Here is a 23,026-nt window from a genome sequence, read left to right as displayed (position 1 = left end):
TCTTGGATGTGTAATGATCATGTCTTCTCTCCTCCTGTCTTCTTGGATGTGTAATGATCTTGTCTTCTCTCCTCCTGTCTTCCTGGATGTGTAATGATCTTGTCTTCTCTCCTCCTGTCTTCCTGGATGTGTAATGATCTTGTCTTCTCTCCTCCTGTCTTTCTGGATGTGTAATGATCTTGTCTTCTCTCTTCCTGTCTTCTTGCATTTGGATGTGTAATGATCTTGTCTTCTCCTCCTGTCTTTCTGGTTGTGTATTGATCGCGTTTTCTCTCCCCTGCCTTCTTGTTGGGTTATTTTTAAAATCTTTAATTTCTAGAAAATAAAAAAGAACAAAGGAAATGTACAGATGTTGTAATAAGTGACTCCGACTCTGATTTCTAGAAACAAAAGACTTTTTTTCTTGATATAACTTATATGAACAATTATGACTTAAGTCAGTTTTTGACTGAAGTTGGTTTCGAGAAATTTGAGCCTGTAAGTTTTCAAGCTAAAATCATTTTAATGAATATGTATGGGAGACTGATAATCCAGAATTTGAAGTGGTTTTGTAAAACTGAGATCATTTGAAATGTTCTGGGAAACTAAATGTATATAGCTGGTATTCCTGTAAACATCAAGTACGACTGCAGCTGGCCTGGTGACCTATTGTAGAGGGGAAACACCACTTAATACAGATGACATCCACCGTCAATACATGTATAAAACACAGGATTCATACACTTCCTATTTCCCTGCCTAGACACATTTCCTTTCCTGGACGTCACATACCATGTATCAGTACATTTACCATTAATTGTGACAAGCCTGTTTCTGCCATTTATTGTGTAAGGAAGTGAATCAAAGTAGCAAACTAGTGGTGAATTTAGTTTGAATTTCAGATTTTATCTAGAGTAAATATTCTGACTCTTGAATAATAAACAGACAAACAGTTTAGGTGCAATTCTGACCTGTTTATTGTACACTAAATCATTTACAGACATTATCATATGACATTCAAGAAAGAATGGGACTAGGAATGGGTGGGTAGATAGAAAGCCAAGCCAGCTCAATCCTAGGTGTATATCTCCCCTTTGGTCATGATGGGGCTGCGGTAACGGAGTAGTTATATATAAGATATCCTGACATATATTACCACAAGTTTTCCATTTCTTGGCCGAAAAATTTGAAATCCATTTGGGGTAGTTTTCAGGAACTGACCGTAGGTCAGTGGTCAGTGTTTTTTCTTCAGGTCCTCCAGCTTTCCTCTAGCTACCAGCTAAACGTGGCACATCCTTAACCCTTACCACGCGGGACAGTGTAAACATGTTTACGATATTCTTCTACGAGGACCATTTCCTACGGTTTCCGGCTACAGGTAAACCCCGACTCGTCTTGTAGTGAAAACGAGGCAGGAATCACAAGCTATCGTTTATATATAGGTTGTTAAGTGTTTCCCCCCCGTCTTTTTTTTCGCTGTCAGTGGTCAGTTATACTGTATCTAAAAGTAGCTGCTAAATTTAGCGAATGTGAAGGAGACTTTTCGAGCCAAAATGGCGCACGATATAAATACATTGTTCGCTGACTCAGATTCGGAAGCGGATTTTGAGGGGTTTGAACTTGAAAACATTGACAACATTCAAAATGATTTACCAATTATCAAGATTGATGAACATTACAATGATACAGACATCGCAAGCGATTTACGAATGGGATGGAAGCGTTAAGTAAGCGAGTAGCCCTCTCGTTACTCAATTCACAGGTATCACCAGGGTAAATTTTCATTTTGATGAAGAAGACCTCAGGCCGTATATGTTATTCAAACTTTTTCTTGATGAAGATGACTTTCAAATTATTTCTGATGAAACCAATAGGTACAGTAACTCTCTTGATAGAAATAATGTGTGCAGCCACGCACATATTCACAGCTGATATGATACAACACCTGACAAAATCAAACAGTTCTTGGGACTGTTTATCCTAATGGGACTTATTGACAAGCCGTTTCTTGAAAAATACAGGTCTACGGATGCCACTATTTCAACTCCATTGTTTGAAAATACTATGCCAAGAGATCGCTTCTTCAATATTCTTACATGCATGATGATGAATAACTTTTGCTAACAAGTTTGAGGTGATAACCTTCACAAATCATATAGGGTTTGCATAGCTTAATCCATTATAAAGTTGTCAAATAAAACATTGAAATCAATACACTTTAATTAACAAATTAATTTAATAAAACTCAGTATGGCCTATTGGTTTATATAGGAATTACAGGGTGGCAAGGGTAAAATTATCTTGAGTGTTATAGAGCGTTAACTAATTAAACCAATCAATGGTCAATTGTAGGTATAATACAACTTCAACCTCCTCCATCCAAACCCTTAATGTTTAGTACTAGAATGTATCAGTATGTCCTAAAGCTATGGATACTGACTTTTAGATGTAGAACTCACAAGATCTCGTCTGTTGTGTGTTACTTAACAGTTGTACTTACAGGTGTACAGAGCGATCGTAAACAGTTATGTTGTATTTACAGGTGTACAGAGCGATCGTAAACAGTTATGTTGTATTTACAGGCGTACAGAGCGATCGTAAACAGTTATGTTGTATTTACAGGTGTACAGAGCGATCGTAAACAGTTATGTTGTATTTACAGGTGTACAGAGCGATCGTAAACAGTTATGTTGTATTTACAGGTGTACAGAGCGATCGTAAACAGTTATGTTGTATTTACAGGTGTACAGAGCGATCGTAAACAGTTATGTTGTATTTACAGGTGTACAGAGCGATCGTAAACAGTTATGTTGTATTTACAGGTGTACAGAGCGATCGTAAACAGTTATGTTGTATTTACAGGTGTACAGAGCGATCGTAAACAGTTATGTTGTATTTACAGGTGTACAGAGCGATCGTAAACAGTTATTTTGTATTTACAGGTGTACAGAGCGATCGTAAACAGTTATGTTGTACTTACAGGTGTACAGAGCGATGTAAACAGTTATGTTGTATTTACAGGTGTACAGAGCGATCGTAAACAGTTATGTTGTATTACAGGTGTACAGAGCGATCGTAAACAGTTATGTTGTATTTACAGTGTACAGAGCGATCGTAAACAGTTATGTTGTATTAGGTGTACAGAGCGATCGTTTATGTATTTACAGGTGTACAGAGCGATCGTAAACAGTTATGTTGTATTTACAGGTGTACAGAGCGATCGTAAACAGTTATGTTGTATTTACAGGTGTACAGAGCGATCGTAAACAGTTATGTTGTTTACAGGTGTACAGAGCGATCGTAAACAGTTATGTTGTATTTACAGGTGTACAGAGCGATCGTAAACAGTTATGTTGTATTTACAGGTGTACAGAGCGATGTAAACAGTTATGTTGTACTTTACAGGTGTACAGAGCGATCGTAAACAGTTATGTTGTATTTACAGGTGTACAGAGCGATCGTAAACAGTTATGTTGTACTTACAGGTGTACAGAGAGCGATCGTAAACAGTTATGTTGTATTTACAGGTGTACAGAGCGATCGTAAACAGTTATGTTGTATTTACAGGTGTACAGAGCGATCGTAAACAGTTATGTTGTACTTCCAGGTGTACAGAGCGATCGTAAACAGTTATGTTGTATTTACAGGTGTACAGAGCGATCGTAAACAGTTATGTTGTATTTACAGGTGTACAGAGCGATGTAAACAGTTATGTTGTATTTACAGGTGTACAGAGCGATCGTAAACAGTTATGTTGTATTTACAGGTGTACAGAGCGATCGTAAACAGTTATGTTGTATTTACAGGTGTACAGAGCGATCGTAAACAGTTATGTTGTACTTCCAGGTGTACAGAGCGATCGTAAACAGTTATGTTGTATTTACAGGTGTACAGAGCGATCGTAAACAGTTATGTTGTATTTACAGGTGTACAGAGCGATCGTAAACAGTTATGTTGTATTTACAGGTGTACAGAGCGATCGTAAACAGTTATGTTGTATTTACAGGTGTACAGAGCGATCGTAAACAGTTATGTTGTATTTACAGGTGTACAGAGCGATCGTAAACAGTTATGTTGTATTTACAGGTGTACAGAGCGATCGTAAACAGTTATGTTGTATTTACAGGTGTACAGAGCGATCGTAAACAGTTATGTTGTATTTACAGGTGTACAGAGCGATCGTAAACAGTTATGTTGTATTTACAGGTGTACAGAGCGATCGTAAACAGTTATGTTGTATTTACAGGTGTACAGAGCGATCGTAAACAGTTATGTTGTATTTACAGGTGTACAGAGCGATCGTAAACAGTTATGTTGTATTTACAGGTGTACAGAGCGATCGTAAACAGTTATGTTGTATTTACAGGTGTACAGAGCGATCGTAAACAGTTATGTTGTACTTACAGGTGTACAGAGCGATCGTAAACAGTTATGTTGTATTTACAGGTGTACAGAGCGATCGTAAACAGTTATGTTGTACTTACAGGTGTACAGAGCGATCGTAAACAGTTATGTTGTATTTACAGGTGTACAGAGCGATCGTAAACAGTTATGTTGTAATTACAGGTGTACAGAGCGATAGTAAACAGTTATGTTGTATTTACAGGTGTACAGAGCGATCGTAAACAGTTATGTTGTATTTACAGGTGTACAGAGCGATCGTAAACAGTTATGTTGTATTTACAGGTGTACAGAGCGATCGTAAACAGTTATGTTGTATTTACAGGTGTACAGAGCGATCGTAAACAGTTATGTTGTACTTACAGGTGTACAGAGCGATCGTAAACAGTTATGTTGTATTTACAGGTGTACAGAGCGATCGTAAACAGTTATGTTGTATTTACAGGTGTACAGAGCGATCGTAAACAGTTATGTTGTATTTACAGGTGTACAGAGCGATCGTAAACAGTTATGTTGTATTTACAGGTGTACAGAGCGATCGTAAACAGTTATGTTGTATTTACAGGTGTACAGAGCGATCGTAAACAGTTATGTTGTATTTACAGGTGTACAGAGCGATCGTAAACAGTTATGTTGTACTTACAGGTGTACAGAGCGATCGTAAACAGTTATGTTGTATTTACAGGTGTACAGAGCGATCGTAAACAGTTATGTTGTACTTCCAGGTGTACAGAGCGATCGTAAACAGTTATGTTGTATTTACAGGTGTACAGAGCGATCGTAAACAGTTATGTTGTATTTTTACAGGTGTACAGAGCGATCGTAAACAGTTATGTTGTATTTACAGGTGTACAGAGCGATCGTAAACAGTTATGTTGTATTTACAGGTGTACAGAGCGATCGTAAACAGTTATGTTGTATTTACAGGTGTACAGAGCGATCGTAAACAGTTATGTTGTATTTACAGGTGTACAGAGCGATCGTAAACAGTTATGTTGTATTTACAGGTGTACAGAGCGATCGTAAACAGTTATGTTGTATTTACAGGTGTACAGAGCGATCGTAAACAGTTATGTTGTATTTACAGGTGTACAGAGCGATCGTAAACAGTTATGTTGTATTTACAGGTGTACAGAGCGATCGTAAACAGTTATGTTGTACTTCCAGGTGTACAGAGCGATCGTAAACAGTTATGTTGTATTTACAGGTGTACAGAGCGATCGTAAACAGTTATGTTGTACTTCCAGGTGTACAGAGCGATCGTAAACAGTTATGTTGTACTTCCAGGTGTACAGAGCGATCGTAAACAGTTATGTTGTATTTACAGGTGTACAGAGCGATCGTAAACAGTTATGTTGTATTTACAGGTGTACAGAGCGATCGTAAACAGTTATGTTGTACTTACAGGTGTACAGAGCGATCGTAAACAGTTATGTTGTACTTACAGGTGTACAGAGCGATCGTAAACAGTTATGTTGTATTTACAGGTGTACAGAGCGATCGTAAACAGTTATGTTGTATTTTACAGGTGTACAGAGTGATCGTAAACAGTTATGTTGTATTTACAGGTGTACAGAGCGATCGTAAACAGTTATGTTGTATTTACAGGTGTACAGAGCGATCGTAAACAGTTATGTTGTATTTACAGGTGTACAGAGCGATCGTAAACAGTTATGTTGTATTTTACAGGTGTACAGAGCGATCGTAAACAGTTATGTTGTATTTACAGGTGTACAGAGCGATCGTAAAACAGTTATGTTGTATTTACAGGTGTACAGAGCGATCGTAAACAGTTATGTTGTATTTACAGGTGTACAGAGCGATCGTAAACAGTTATGTTTGTATTTACAGGTGTACAGAGCGATCGTAAACAGTTATGTTGTATTTACAGGTGTACAGAGCGATCGTAAACAGTTATGTTGTACTTCCAGGTGTACAGAGCGATCGTAAACAGTTATGTTGTACTTCCAGGTGTACAGAGTGATCGTAAACAGTTATGTTGTATTTACAGGTGTACAGAGCGATCGTAAACAGTTATGTTGTATTTACACGTGTACAGAGCGATCGTAAAACAGTTATGTTGTACTTCCAGGTGTACAGAGCGATCGTAAACAGTTATGTTGTATTTTACAGGTGTACAGAGCGATCGTATGACCCTACAAAGTTTCACAGGTTGTCGTCTGCTACCCGTTTTGAGGATCACAACCCACCGCGCCTGGAGCTGATCAAACCATTCTGTGAAGATTTGGACGACTGGCTTAGGAAGGACAGGAACAATATCGCCGCTATACACTGTAAAGCTGGAAAGGTAGTGGGATAGTGATATCTATACACTGTAAAGCTGGAAAGGTAGAGGGATAGTGATATCTGTATACTACATGTATACAATATACCAAAGCTGGAAAGGTAGTGGGATAGTGATATCTGTATACTTCATGTATACAATATACCAAAGCTGGAAAGGTAGTGGGATAGTGTTATCTATACACTGTAAAGCTGGAAAGGTAGTGGGATAGTGTTATCTATACACTGTAAAGCTGGAAAGGTAGTGGGATAGTGTTATCTATACACTGTAAAGCTGGAAAGGTAGTGGGATAGTGTTATCTATATACTGTAAAGCTGGAAAGGTAGTGGGATAGTGTTATCTATATACTGTAAAGCTGGAAAGGTAGTGGGATAGTGTTATCTATACACTGTAAAGCTGGAAAGGTAGTGGGATAGTGTTATCTATACACTGTAAAGCTGGAAAGGTAGTGGGATAGTGTTATCTATACACTGTAAAGCTGGAAAGGTAGTGGGATAGTGTTATCTATATACTGTAAAGCTGGAAAGGTAGTGGGATAGTAAAGCTGGAAAGGTAGAGGGATAGTGTTATCTATACACTGTAAAGCTGGAAAGGTAGTGGGATAGTGTTATCTATACACTGTAAAGCTGGAAAGGTAGTGGGATAGTGTAATATGTATACTTCATGTACACTGTAAAGCTGGAAAGGTAGTGGGATAGTGATATCTATACACTGTAAAGCTGGAAAGGTAGTGGGATAGTGTAATATGTATACTTCATGTATACAATATACCAAAGCTGGAAAGGTAGTGGGATAGTGTTATATCTATATACTGTCAAAGCTGAAAGGTAGTGGGATAGTGTATATGTATACTACATGTATACAATATACCAAAGCTGGAAAGGTAGTGGGATAGTGATATCTGTATACTTCATGTATACAATATACCAAAGCTGGAAAGGTAGTGGGATAGTGTTATCTGTATACTTCATGTATACAATATACCAAAGCTGGAAAGGTAGTGTGGATAGTGATATCTGTATACTACATGTATACAATATACCAAAGCTGGAAAGGTAGTGGGATAGTGATATCTGTATACTTCATGTATACAATATACCAAAGCTGGAAAGGTAGTGGGATAGTGATATCTGTATACTTCATGTATACAATATACCAAAGCTGGAAAGGTAGTGGGATAGTGATATCTGTATACTTCATGTATACAATATACCAAAGCTGGAAAGGTAGTGGGATAGTGATATCTGTATACTTCATGTATACAATATACCAAAGCTGGAAAGGTAGTGGGATAGTGTTATCTGTATACTTCATGTATACAATATACCAAAGCTGGAAAGGTAGAGGGATAGTGTTATCTGTATACTTCATGTATACAATATACCAAAGCTGGAAAGGTAGAGGGATAGTGATATCTGTATACTTCATGTATACAATATACCAAAGCTGGAAAGGTAGAGGGATAGTGATATCTGTATACTTCATGTATACAATATACCAAAGCTGGAAAGGTAGAGGGATAGTGTTATCTGTATACTTCATGTATACAATATACCAAAGCTGGAAAGGTAGAGGGATAGTGATATCTGTATACTTCATGTATACAATATACCAAAGCTGGAAAGGTAGTGGGATAGTGTTATCTGTATACTTCATGTATACAATATACCAAAGCTGGAAAGGTAGAGGGATAGTGATATCTGTATACTTCATGTATACAATATACCAAAGCTGGAAAGGTAGTGGGATAGTGTTATCTGTATACTTCATGTATACAATATACCAAAGCTGGAAAGGTAGTGGGATAGTGTTATCTGTATACTTCATGTATACAATATACCAAAGCTGGAAAGGTAGTGGGATAGTGTTATCTGTATACTTCATGTATACAATATACCAAAGCTGGAAAGGTAGAGGGATAGTGATATCTATATACTTCATGTATACAATATACCAAAGCTGGAAAGGTAGAGGGATAGTGTTATCTATATACTTCATGTATACAATATACCAAAGCTGGAAAGGTAGTGGGATAGTGTTATCTGTATACTTCATGTATACAATATACCAAAGCTGGAAAGGTAGAGGGATAGTGTTATCTATATACTTCATGTATACAATATACCAAAGCTGGAAAGGTAGAGGGATAGTGTTATCTGTATACTACATGTATACAATATACCAAAGCTGGAAAGGTAGAGGGATAGTGTTATCTGTATACTTCATGTATACAATATACCAAAGCTGGAAAGGTAGAGGGATAGTGTTATCTGTATACTTCATGTATACAATATACCAAAGCTGGAAAGGTAGAGGGATAGTGATATCTGTATACTTCATGTATACAATATACCAAAGCTGGAAAGGTAGAGGGATAGTGATATCTATATACTTCATGTATACAATATACCAAAGCTGGAAAGGTAGAGGGATAGTGTTATCTGTATACTTCATGTATACAATATACCAAAGCTGGAAAGGTAGAGGGATAGTGATATCTGTATACTTCATGTATACAATATACCAAAGCTGGAAAGGTAGAGGGATAGTGATATCTATATACTTCATGTATACAATATACCAAAGCTGGAAAGGTAGTGGGATAGTGTAATATGTATACTTCATGTATACAATATACCAAAGCTGGAAAGGTAGAGGGATAGTGTTATCTATATACTTCATGTATACAATATACCAAAGCTGGAAAGGTAGAGGGATAGTGATATCTATATACTTCATGTATACAATATACCAAAGCTGGAAAGGTAGAGGGATAGTGTTATCTGTATACTTCATGTATACAATATACCAAAGCTGGAAAGGTAGAGGGATAGTGTTATCTGTATACTTCATGTATACAATATACCAAAGCTGGAAAGGTAGAGGGATAGTGTTATCTGTATACTTCATGTATACAATATACACCAAAGCTGGAAAGGTAGAGGGATAGTGATATCTGTATACTTCATGTATACAATATACCAAAGCTGGAAAGGTAGAGGGATAGTGATATCTATATACTTCATGTATACAATATACCAAAGCTGGAAAGGTAGAGGGATAGTGATATCTATATACTTCATGTATACAATATACCAAAGCTGGAAAGGTTAGAGGGATAGTGATATCTGTATACTTCATGTATACAATATACCAAAGCTGGAAAGGTAGAGGGATAGTGTTATCTGTATACTTCATGTATACAATATACCAAAGCTGGAAAGGTAGTGGGATAGTGTTATCTGTATACTTCATGTATACAATATACCAAAGCTGGAAAGGTAGTGGGATAGTGTTATCTGTATACTTCATGTATACAATATACCAAAGCTGGAAAGGTAGAGGGATAGTGTTATCTATATACTTCATGTATACAATATACCAAAGCTGGAAAGGTAGAGGGATAGTGTTATCTATATACTTCATGTATACAATATACCAAAGCTGGAAAGGTAGAGGGATAGTGTTATCTATATACTTCATGTATACAATATACCAAAGCTGGAAAGGTAGAGGGATAGTGATATCTATATACTTCATGTATACAATATACCAAAGCTGGAAAGGTAGAGGGATAGTGTTATCTATATACTTCATGTATACAATATACCAAAGCTGGAAAGGTAGAGGGATAGTGATATCTGTATACTTCATGTATACAATATACCAAAGCTGGAAAGGTAGAGGGATAGTGTTATCTGTATACTTCATGTATACAATATACCAAAGCTGGAAAGGTAGAGGGATAGTGTTATCTGTATACTTCATGTATACAATATACCAAAGCTGGAAAGGTAGAGGGATAGTGATATCTATATACTTCATGTATACAATATACCAAAGCTGGAAAGGTAGAGGGATAGTGATATCTGTATACTTCATGTATACAATATACCAAAGCTGGAAAGGTAGTGGGATAGTGTTATATGTATACTACATGTATACAATATACCAATGCTGGAAAGGTAGTGGGATAGTGATATCTGTATACTTCATGTCTACAGTATACCAAAGCTGGAAAGGTAGTGGGATAATGTTATCTGTATACTCCACATATATACCAATATTCTAGGTCAATGTCAATTAGATATGGAATCAAATATGCAATTAAATGTGGATTTTGTATGTCCTAATCTGTTTAGTATTTTAAGAATAGAAATTGATAAAGGTTTTGTTTGGATTTGCCTTTGGGTGTTGTGCCATGGTAATGTGGACTGAGGTCGAGGAGATGAACTAAATATTCAATTCTACTTGATTTGAATACAGTGGAACTCGGTTAATACAAACTCAAAGGGACCAAGATTAAAGATAAAACTTGGAGTTGTCCGAGTGTTCGAATTAAGCCAGTTCTCAAGTCTACTGACAATATCTTTATTTAATACAAATTTAGATCTATTAGTTCCAAGGCGTAAAACGATGTAAGCAAGGAAGATGTCAAAATTCTCAAAACATATCAAAAATATTGATTCATCAACAGCAGTCAGAACAGATTTTGCACCATATATAAGTAGCAGACATGACTTGCCTTACTGAGACACATGTACATGTATTCACAGGAAGTTATACAGAAAGTAACTATGCGCATGTCAACTCAAAGGCTGGTGAATGGCTTAAAGGGACATGAACCTAAATAAACCATGTAAATTTGAGTAAAATACATATTTAAGACGTGTCAGATACCTTACTAAGTAATATATATCAATTATTGTGCAAATGTGTCAAATAAAATAATCATAATGGAAATTCCATCTTTCTGTATTTTGAACCGGCCGGTCAAATTTGTAACGAAAGTATAGTAGTGTTTAACTTTAGTGACCTCCCACAATGCACTGCATAGGTTAACAAAATGGTGGATCAAAAACGTGGGTGAAGTACATACAAACAAATTCTGATAGAAAACAGTGTACGTCAAGAGTCAGTAACGCGCGTGATTGGGAAAGTAGGTAAATATAAATGGATCACTGAAATGCATGAGACGGGAACAACTCCCCACTTTATACTTGCGTGATGTACATATGTACAATAAGTCAGGAACTTCCCTTTGCCCCTGTCGAATGAAAAGTCTGGTTTGACTTTTGACTTATCATACTTACGCTAAATACAAATTGTTTTATAACAAATATGGCTTAAACTTCATTTGTCAACCATCGTTAGAAAATAATCTTTAAATGTGGAAAACTAATATTCCTAGTCATGTCAGCAAGTTTGTCGTTCATTATAACCTCGCTTTCGGCTAGCTTTTGTTTTGTGTTCCAAAAATAGGATATGACGGTCTATTTTTATCATTTTTGAGGTAGGTATTCCCCACGTTTTCCTGTCCTTTTAGATAACCAATCATTGTAATAAGATATTCAATAAACACCTGAAAACAATATCTAAGCATACAGAACAAATTATTTAAGGTTCATGTCCATTTTAAGTCAATTTTGCAGAGTAAAATTCAAATGTTCACTCCTAAATAATTTTTTAATATAAAAACAGTGATTGTGTACGACTCCAAGTTTGCGATTGTCTTTTGTCTGTCGTCGTGCGACGTCCATCGTCTGTTGTGCGACGTCCGTTAACATTTCCTTGTGAATGTGATAACTTGAGTAAATATTCACCGAGCTTAATGAAACATTATTTGTAGACTAACATTAGAAATATCTTATTGAACCTTGTGAATACGGTAATGTGAGTAAATATGCACCAAGCATAATAAAACTTTGTATGTAGACCTATTTCGGGAACAAAAGACATCAGTTGGCTTGCAAATTACATAACTGATTTGTATCAAATATCAAATATAAGGCCCATAGGCTCTTGTATATCATGTCGCCATGTCAGTCAGTATAATGTGAATGTAGGTAATGTACATGTATGGCAGCCACGTTTTGTAGTTGGAAACGGCTTCTGAAATGCCATTCGCCGGCAGATTTATGAAAAAGAAATCAGCATTTTCGGCAATCTTGTTGTCTAAAATGTCTTCTATGTATGATTTTTGTTATTTGGACCAAAAATTTACTTCATATTATCCAACTTTTAAAATTAGAATTTTCCGAGGTTAAACAAAGATAAAGAGGGAATTCGGCCAGGACCGGCAAAATACTTCGTATTAAGCCGGGTTGTCGAATTTTCCGAGTTCGTATCAACCAGTTAGTTCCACTGTATTTAGATATGGAAACGGCTTACAAATGTACAAATGTGCCTAGATATATTAGAAGAGGATGTTCATTAAGATGTGATGCTGTGTTTAAACTGTGTAATTATCCTACAGGGCCGGACAGGAGTGATGATCTGTGCCTACCTGCTCCACAGAAACCTGTTCACAGACTACAAAGAAGCCTTACTACACTACGGCCAGACGAGAACGAGGGATGAAAAGGTACAAAGGGCCAAACATGTCACACAAGATATACAAACAAAACTATCATTATAAAGCGTTATGCCAGATTTATATACACCCCCTTTACATGACATTCCTGTCTGGTTAAGTGATATTAAGTATACCAGATTCTATATACACCCCTTTTATATGACATTCCTGTCTGGTTCAGTGATATTAATTATACCAGATTTATATACACCCCCTTTATATGACATTCCTGTCTGGTTCAGTGATATTAAGTATACCAGATTTATATACACCCCCTTTACATGACATTCCTGTCTGGTTCAGTGATATTAAGTATACCAGATTTATATACACCCCCTTTACATGACATTCCTGTCTGGTTAAGTGATATTAAGTATACCAGATTTATATACACCCCCTTTACATGACATTCCTGTCTGGTTCAGTGATATTAAGTATACCAGATTTATATACACCCCCTTTACCCCCTGTCTGTTAGTGATATTAAGTATACCAGATTTATATACCCCCCTTTAATGACATTCCTGTCTGGTTCAGTGATATTAAGTATACCAGATTTATATACACCCCCTTTATATGACATTCCTGTCTGGTTCAGTGATATTATTTAAGTATACCAGATTTATATACACCCCCTTTATATGACATTCCTGTCTGGTTCAGTGATATTAATTATACCAGATTTATATACACCCCCTTTTATATAACATTCCTGTCTGGTTCAGTGATATTAAGTATACCAGATTTATATACACCCCCTTTATATGACATTCCTGTCTGGTTCAGTGATATTAAGTATACCAGATTTATATACACCCCCTTTATATGACATTCCTGTCTGGTTCAGTGATATTAAGTATACCAGATTTATATACACCCCCTTTATATGACATTCCTGTCTGGTTCAGTGATATTAAGTATACCAGATTTATATACACCCCCTTTATATGACATTCCTGTCTGGTTCAGTGATATTAAGTATACCAGATTTATATACACCCCCTTTATATGACATTCCTGTCTGGTTCAGTGATATTAAGTATACCAGATTTATATACACCCCCTTTATATGACATTCCTGTCTGGTTCAGTGATATTAAGTATACCAGATTTATATACACCCCCTTTATATGACATTCCTGTCTGGTTCAGTGATATTAAGTATACCAGATTTATATACACCCCCTTTATATGACATTCCTGTCTGGTTCAGTGATATTATAAGTATACCAGATTTATATACACCCCCTTTATATGACATTCCTGTCTGGTTCAGTGATATTAAGTATACCAGATTTATATACACCCCCTTTATATGACATTCCTGTCTGGTTCAGTGATATTAAGTATACCAGATTTATATACACCCCCTTTATATGACATTCCTGTCTGGTTCAGTGATATTAAGTATACCAGATTTATATACACCCCCTTTATATGACATTCCTGTCTGGTTCAGTGATATTAAGTATACCAGATTTATATACACCCCCTTTATATGACATTCCTGTCTGGTTCAGTGATATTAAGTATACCAGATTTATATACACCCCCTTTATATGACATTCCTGTCTGGTTAGTGATATTAAGTATACCAGATTTATATACACCCCCTTTATATGACATTCCTGTCTGGTTCAGTGATATTAAGTATACCAGATTTATATACACCCCCTTTACATGACATTCCTGTCTGGTTCAGTGATATTAAGTATACCAGATTTATATACACCCCCTTTATATGACATTCCTGTCTGGTTCAGTGATATTATAAGTATACCAGATTTATATACACCCCCTTTACATGACATTCCTGTCTGGTTCAGTGATATTAAGTATACCATATTTATATACACCCCCTTTACATGACATTCCTGTCTGGTTCAGTGATATTAAGTATACCAGATTTATATACACCCCCTTTATATGACATTCCTGTCTGGTTCAGTGATATTAAGTATACCAGATTTATATACACCCCCTTTATATGACATTCCTGTCTGGTTCAGTGATATTAAGTATACCATATTTATATACACCCCCTTTACATGACATTCCTGTCTGGTTCAGTGATATTATAAGTATACCATATTTATATACACCCCCTTTACATGACATTCCTGTCTGGTTCAGTGATATTAATTATACCAGATTTATATACACCCCCTTTATATGACATTCCTGTCTGGTTCAGTGATATTAAGTATATAGTACTGCACAGTCCATTGAGGTAGCACTAGCTGTTGACATAGGCAATACCGTCAGGAGAGAGATATCTTGAATGCAAATTTGAATTCCTTAATAGTGTGTAAGACATATATATTTGTTTATGAATGTTGCCAGTAAGAGCCATTGTTTGCAGAGTTATGTATTTGCAAATATGTTGAAAATAACAAAAACTAAATATTTTTTTACACAAAAATAAAATGTTATACAGTAATCTCACCCAATCTGATGTAAACAAACATTCCCGTCGTCTCCCACACATCACAAACATACTTAGGCCTGGCAGTATGACTTATCTCTATATGTCCCCGTATGCACTAATTATTGTGTTCCATTATTACAGGGTGTGACCATTCCTAGTCAGCGGCGCTATGTCTGGTACTATGGGTATCTTATTGAACGTCGACTTCAGTATAAGCCAGTTACATTGTTGCTGACTGGAATCGAGTTTATAAAAGTTCCGATGTACAATGGAGGCACATGTAGTAAGTGTATAAAAATCACTGTTATTCTGTCTGTTTTATGAATACTTGTTTGGTGTTCACCTTTTGAGAAATTCTGACAGCAGCTGTTTTTAGCTTTATTTAGTGTTCAGCATTTACATCTCATATAACTACTGTAAGATCTGTTGATAATTTGTGTTCCTTGGAAAGTCCAGAAAAGACTACACCGGTAGTACAGAAACTGTTTTGGTTAGTTTTGTAATAGATTCTACACATCAATGTACCTAGATGACTAAATCTTCATTGTTGGTATCTAATGATGTTGTGTACAGGCCCGATGTTTGATGTGTACCAGCTAAAAGTGAAGGTATACAGCTCAAGGGTTTACGAGGACCTGAAGAAGGGCCAGGAAAGTGTGTTTATGGGGATAGAGTCGTCTGTGCCCCTGTGTGGAGACATTAGGGTAGTGTTTCACAATAAACCACGTATGAAAGGCAAGGTGGGTAATGTGTCAATAGTGATTTCTATGTATTATGGGGCTCGTTTATGTGTGGATATGAAGGATAGGGATATTCTACCTGTGGGTCACAAAATGTAGTAAAGTCTTACCTAACTAGGGTAGAATATCCCTATCTTTCATATCCACATCTGAAAGAGTATTTTTCTCTTGTACCGTGACATTTTATTGCAATTTTACAACTTGATTACCCTGCCATTTTGAAATTAGTTTGAAAAAAAACCAACATGACTGCATGTCAATTCTCCATACATGAAGATTGTGTGATAATTTGAAGGCAAAAGTCGTCGTTTGCATCTTTGATAATAAGACAAGCCTTGTTTCTGTGAAAGAAATTACCGAGAAAAAGCAATCTTGTTGATGCAGTAACATCACTTGAGTGTATTGCATGAAAGTTTGAAACAGCCAGTTTTACACCAGCAGGTATGAGAAAGAAGGGTACTTTGTATAAAAACTTAATAAGCAAATGAAACCAAAAAAACTAGAAGGAAAACATACCTAAAGAATTTGAAAATCAGAAATAAATTAGAAATTGTATTAGATCCTGAGCATTGTATACTTACTATATCTGATTTTCATTAAAACTTACACAGGAGAAGATGTTCCAGTTCTGGTTCAACACGTTCTTTGTAAATGTGGATGGGCCGACAAATGGGACTAAAACTTTATGTGCTGGAGAAATGTGTGTCAGTGAACAATCCAGGACTCTCTATATGGCTTTACTAAAGGACGACTTGGATAAGGCTAACAAAGACAAGTCACACAAACTATTCAGTCCTAACTTTCAGGTAAGACTAAGTATTTAAGTGCTCACAGGTAAGACTAAGTATTTAAGTGCTCACAGGTAAGCCTTAGTATTTAAGTGCTCACAGGTAAGACTAAGTATTTAAGTGCTCACAGGTAAGACTAAGTATTTAAGTGCTCACAGGTAAGACTAAGTATTTAAGTGCTCACAGGTAAGACTTAGTATTTAAGTGCTCACAGGTAAGACTAAGTATTTAAGTGCTCACAGGTAAGACTAAGTATTTAAGTGCTCACAGGTAAGACTAAGTATTTAAGTGCTCACAGGTAAGACTAAGTATTTAAGTGCTCACAGGTAAGACTAAGTATTTAAGTGCTCACAGGTAAGACTAAGTATTTAAGTGCTCACAGGTAAGACTAAGTATTTAAGTGCTCACAGGTAAGATTAAGTATTTAAGTGCTCACAGGTAAGAGTATTTAAGTGCTCACAGGTAAGACTAAGTATTTAAGTGCTCACAGGTAAGACTAAGTATTTAAGTGCTCACAGGTAAGACTAAGTATTTAAGTGCTCACAGGTAAGACTAAGTATTTAAGTGCTCACAGGTAAGACTAAGTATTTAAGTGCTCACAGGTAAGACTAAGTATTTTAGTGCTCACAGGTAAGCTTGAATGGAAGCTTACACTTAATGTAGAAAAAACTAAAATTGTAGTTTTTAGAAATGGTGGTATTGTAAGACAAGAAGAAAAATGGTTTTACAACCATAAAGAAGTAGAAGTGGTAGATGATTTTAACTATCTAGGTATGTTTTTTAATTATAATGGTAAATTTCACAAAACTCAACAACATGTAGCTGAAAAGGGCAGAAAAGCATATTTTGCATTATCAAATAAATTAAAAAGTCATAGTTTAAACACCGAAACATTATTTTCAGTGTTTGACACTTACGTAAGTAGTGTATTAGGTTATGCATGTGAGGTATGGGGTTTTCATAGAGCACTTGAGGTTGAAAAAGTACATGTTACTTTTTGTAAAAGAATTCTAGGTGTCGGTAAAAACACTTGTAACGATCTTGTATGCTATGAGTTAGGTAGATTGCCTATGCATATTATCCAGAAAATGAAAATATTGAAATACTGGGTAAAACTTAAAGAAACCGATAATTATATATTAAAAGCATGTTATGAGCAAAGAGTATTAGATAATGATGATTGGATCATGAATGTACAAGCCGAACTGAATAAGCTAGGATTGGGGTATTTATGGAATAGTACGTATGAGAGTAATATTGTATGTAAACTAATTGGACAAAAATTTTATGATGTATGTACTCAACAAATTTTATACAGAATACAGAATTCCTCGAAAGGAATTTCATATCAACTTCTAGTAGACAATTTTGGTTTACAATATTATTTAAAGAAACCCATTGACCAAAAGTATAAAAACAGTATTACAAGCATACGATTAAGTAGTCATAAGTTAAATATAGAAAGTGGTAGGTTTCAAAATGTAGCACGACCTAATAGAATCTGTACAGTTTGTAATACCAATGATATAGAAGATGAGTTTCACTTCATCCTTAAATGTCCCTTTATACTCAACTACGAGCTAGATATCTGAAACCTTATTATTTTTATCATCCAAGTGTGTTCAAACTTGTTCAATTACTCAGTGTAAATAATGTTAAAGTTTTAAATAATCTCGGAAAATTCTTAAAACTTGCATTCCAGAAACGTCTCTTAGTACACCGTAACTGTATAGTATCTGATGTATAATAAATGTGTGCTAATGTTTGTGTTTTATTGTATACAATCACTCTCCTGTACATGTTTAAATAATTCAATATGTATTAAATTTGTACTTTGTGTCTTATAAGCCACAAGGCTTACGGAAATAAACAAATTGAATTAGACTAAAATTTACTAAAAGTGTTGATGAAAGTAAAATTCACTTTAATCAGAAGATACAACTGTAAAATTTTCCAGAAGTGTTGATGAAAGTAAAATTCACTTTAATCAGAAGATACAACTGTAAATTTTACCAGAAGTATTGATGCCAATAAAACCCACTTTCATCACAACACAGCTAGCTAATCACTTGTTAATGAAGGAATTTGTTGTTGATGTTTGATCTAATTTGGTTATGTCTCTTCCTTCAGGTAAAGTTACACTTTAAAACCCCAGATCCTGAACCAAAGAATGGGCCTGAATTAATACCGAGCAATGGAACTGGTTTAACAACGAGTCTGTCAAGTCTGACTGTGCCATCTCCTATAGGGCCTGGATACAGCCGCTCACCCACATTTGACAATATACCGAGACATACTCCTCCTACATCTTCCACAATGGACCAGGCTCATTCACTGTCAGAACTAACGTTAAAAGACCCAATGTATCGTTTACATAATCATAAAAACACCGGAAGTGACTCAGGCTCACCTGCTGGTAGTAATGAAAGACTCACAGATCCACTCAGTGAAAACGATCAAGACGACAATCTGTCGGACACCGATACAGACGACGAGTGGGATGGACTAGAAACGACGCTTGTATAGCATGTGTGATATTTAGTCTGGGGTTAGGGGAGGGGTATTCATGTATAACTGATTCGGTGTGTACCTGATGGTTAGGATGGCTCAGGTATGACTTCACACCTGTTTGTAATAGATTGTGTATGTTTGTGAACAGAGGTAAAGTCTTGGAAGGTTCTGTATGCGACATTGCATCAAGTCATTAAATTGCAGGAGACACTGTTTTGAAGGGCTTAAACAAATATGAGATTTTATGATATATTTTCGTGGGAATTGAAACAAATATATATTTGAGGCAATGATGATTGTAGTAATACTAAGGTGACCCTGAAATACTGTAGTAATACTAAGGTGACCCTGAAATACTGTAGTAATACTTAGGTGAGCCTGAAATACTGTAGTAATACTAAGGTGAGCCTGAAATACTGTAGTAATACTAAGGTGAGCCTGAAATACTGTAGTAATACTAAGGTGACCCAGAAATACTGTAGTAATACTAAGGTGACCCTGGAATACTGTAGTAATACTAAGGTGACCCAGAAATACTGTAGTAATACTAAGGTGAGCCTGAAATACTGTAGTAATACTAAGGTGAGCCTGAAATACTGTAGTAATACTAAGGTGACCCTGAAATACTGTAGTAATACTAAGGTGACCCTGAAATACTGTAGTAATACTAAGGTGAGCCTGAAATACTGTAGTAATACTAAGGTGACACAGAAATACTGTAGTAATACTAAGGTGAGCCTGAAATACTGTAGTAATACTAAGGTGAGCCTGAAATACTGTAGTAATACTAAGGTGAGCCTGAAATACTGTAGTAATACTAAGGTGAGCCTGAAATACTGTAGTAATACTAAGGTGAGCCTGAAATACTGTAGTAATACTAAGGTGACCCTGAAATACTGTAGTAATACTAAGGTGAGCCTGAAATACTGTAGTAATACTAAGGTGACCCTGAAATACTGTAGTAATACTAAGGTGACACAGAAATACTGTAGTAATACTAAGGTGAGCCTGAAATACTGTAGTAATACTAAGGTGAGCCTGAAATACTGTAGTAATACTAAGGTGAGCCTGAAATACTGTAGTAATACTAAGGTGACCCTGAAATACTGTAGTAATACTAAGGTGACCCTGAAATACTGTAGTAATACTAAGGTGACCCTGAAATACTGTAGTAATACTAAGGTGACACAGAAATACTGTAGTAATACTAAGGTGAGCCTGAAATACTGTAGTAATACTAAGGTGAGCCTGAAATACTGTAGTAATACTAAGGTGAGCCTGAAATACTGTAGTAATACTAAGGTGAGCCTGAAATACTGTAGTAATACTAAGGTGAGCCTGAAATACTGTAGTAATACTAAGGTGACACAGAAATACTGTAGTAATACTAAGGTGACCCTGAAATACTGTAGTAATACTAAGGTGAGCCTGAAATACTGTAGTAATACTAAGGTGACACAGAAATACTGTAGTAATACTAAGGTGACCCTGGAATACTGTAGTAATACTAAGGTGAGCCTGAAATACTGTAGTAATACTAAGGTGAGCCTGAAATACTGTAGTAATACTAAGGTGAGCCTGAAATACTGTAGTAATACTAAGGTGAGCCTGAAATACTGTAGTAATACTAAGGTGAGCCTGAAATACTGTAGTAATACTAAGGTGAGCCTGAAATACTGTAGTAATACTAAGGTGAGCCTGAAATACTGTAGTAATACTAAGGTGAGCCTGAAATACTGTAGTAATACTAAGGTGACCCTGAAATACTGTAGTAATACTAAGGTGACCCTGAAATACTGTAGTAATACTAAGGTGAGCCTGAAATACTGTAGTAATACTAAGGTGACCCTGAAATACTGTAGTAATACTAAGGTGAGCCTGAAATACTGTAGTAATACTAAGGTGAGCCTGAAATACTGTAGTAATACTAAGGGGAGCCTGAAATACTGTAGTAATACTAAGGTGAGCCTGAAATACTGTAGTAATACTAAGGTGAGCCTGAATACTGTAGTAATACTAAGGTGAGCCTGAATACTGTAGTAATACTAAGGTGAGCCTGAAATACTGTAGTAATACTAAGGTGAGCCTGAAATACTGTAGTAATACTAAGGTGAGCCTGAAATACTGTAGTAATACTAAGGTGACCTGAAATACTGTAGTAATACTAAGGTGAGCCTGAAATACTGTAGTAATACTAAGGTGACCTGAAATACTGTAGTAATACTAAGGTGACCCTGAAATACTGTAGTAATACTAAGGTGAAAATACTGTAGTAATACTAAGGTGAGCCTGAAATACTGTAGTAATACTAAGGTGACTAAGTAGTAATACTAAGGTGAGCCTGAAATACTGTAGTAATACTAAGGTGAGCCTGAAATACTGTAGTAATACTAAGGTGAGCCTGAAATACTGTAGTAATACTAAGGTGAGCCTGAATACTGTAGTAATACTAAGGTGAGCCTGAAATACTGTAGTAATACTAAGGTGAGCCTGAAATACTGTAGTAATACTAAGGTGAGCCTGAAATACTGTAGTAATACTAAGGTGACCCTGAAATACTGTAGTAATACTAAGGTGACCTGAAATACTGTAGTAATACTAAGGTGACCCTGAAATACTGTAGTAATACTAAGGTGACCCTGAAATACTGTAGTAATACTAAGGTGAGCCTGAATACTGTAGTAATACTAAGGTGAGCCTGAAATACTGTAGTAATACTAAGGTGACCTGAAATACTGTAGTAATACTAAGGTGAGCCTGAAATACTGTAGTAATACTAAGGTGAGCCTGAAATACTGTAGTAATACTAAGGTGACCCTGAAATACTGTAGTAATACTAAGGTGAGCCTGAAATACTGTAGTAATACTAAGGTGAGCCTGAAATACTGTAGTAATACTAAGGTGAGCCTGAAATATGAGTAATACTAAGGTGAGCCTGAAATACTGTAGTAATACTAAGGTGAGCCTGAAATACTGTAGTAATACTAAGGTGAGCCTGAAATACTGTAGTAATACTAAGGTGAGCCTGAAATACTGTAGTAATACTAAGGTGACCCTGAAATACTGTAGTAATACTAAGGTGAGCCTGGAATACTGTAGTAATACTAAGGTGAGCCTGAAATATACTGTAGTAATACTAAGGTGAGCCTGAAATACTGTAGTAATACTAAGGTGACCTGAAATACTGTAGTAATACTGGTGACGAATACGGTGACTAGTGAAATACTGTAGTAATACTAAGGTGAGCCTGAAATACTGTAGTAATACTAAGGTGACCTGAAATACTGTAGTATACTAGTGAGCCTGAAATACTGTAGTAATACTAAGGTGACCTGAAATACTGTAGTTCTAAGGTGTTACTGTTTACATATACTAGTGACCCGAAACTGTTGGGTTCCGTTATCAACTCACTCATGTCAGTTTTTGATGCTGCACCAGAGCTATAGAGATCTTTGTTCTCAGTAAAATTCAGAATATATCCTGATAATACAAGAAAATAAGTCCTTTACAAGTTGATGT

General features: G+C 36.0%; 2 protein-coding genes across 2 annotated transcripts in view; both read left to right on the top strand.

The window, feature by feature from the left end:
- Nucleotides 1-19,886, top strand: part of LOC138322651 (phosphatidylinositol 3,4,5-trisphosphate 3-phosphatase and dual-specificity protein phosphatase PTEN-like) — a 50,422-nt gene extending 30,536 nt beyond the window's left edge. The window contains exons 4-9 of the mRNA XM_069266652.1: nucleotides 6,514-6,688; nucleotides 12,942-13,049; nucleotides 15,610-15,751; nucleotides 16,042-16,208; nucleotides 16,820-17,014; nucleotides 19,127-19,886. Of these exons, the coding sequence (XP_069122753.1) occupies nucleotides 6,514-6,688; nucleotides 12,942-13,049; nucleotides 15,610-15,751; nucleotides 16,042-16,208; nucleotides 16,820-17,014; nucleotides 19,127-19,522 (1,183 nt within the window). The 3' untranslated portion in view covers nucleotides 19,523-19,886. The remainder of the gene's footprint in view (nucleotides 1-6,513; nucleotides 6,689-12,941; nucleotides 13,050-15,609; nucleotides 15,752-16,041; nucleotides 16,209-16,819; nucleotides 17,015-19,126) is intronic.
- LOC138324200 (uncharacterized) lies at nucleotides 19,599-21,532 on the top strand. The gene is made up of 3 exons (XM_069269280.1): nucleotides 19,599-19,607; nucleotides 19,880-20,989; nucleotides 21,230-21,532. The coding sequence occupies exons 1-3, from the start codon at nucleotides 19,599-19,601 to the stop codon at nucleotides 21,530-21,532; spliced, it is 1,422 nt and encodes a 473-aa protein (XP_069125381.1).
- Nucleotides 21,533-23,026: the final 1,494 nt, after the last annotated feature.

This window comes from Argopecten irradians, chromosome 5 (genome assembly GCF_041381155.1).
Source record: "Argopecten irradians isolate NY chromosome 5, Ai_NY, whole genome shotgun sequence".
In the NCBI taxonomy this organism is placed as follows: Eukaryota; Metazoa; Mollusca; class Bivalvia; order Pectinida; family Pectinidae; genus Argopecten; species Argopecten irradians.
This window is presented reverse-complemented; position numbering and strand designations above follow the sequence as displayed.

Bases quoted from the DNA above. Each gene is read 5' to 3' on its own strand.
- LOC138324200 (XM_069269280.1), top strand. The intron at 20,990-21,229 runs GTGACCCTGGAA...AGTAATACTAAG, and splicing joins AATACTGTAGTAATACTAAG to GTGAGCCTGAAATACTGTAG.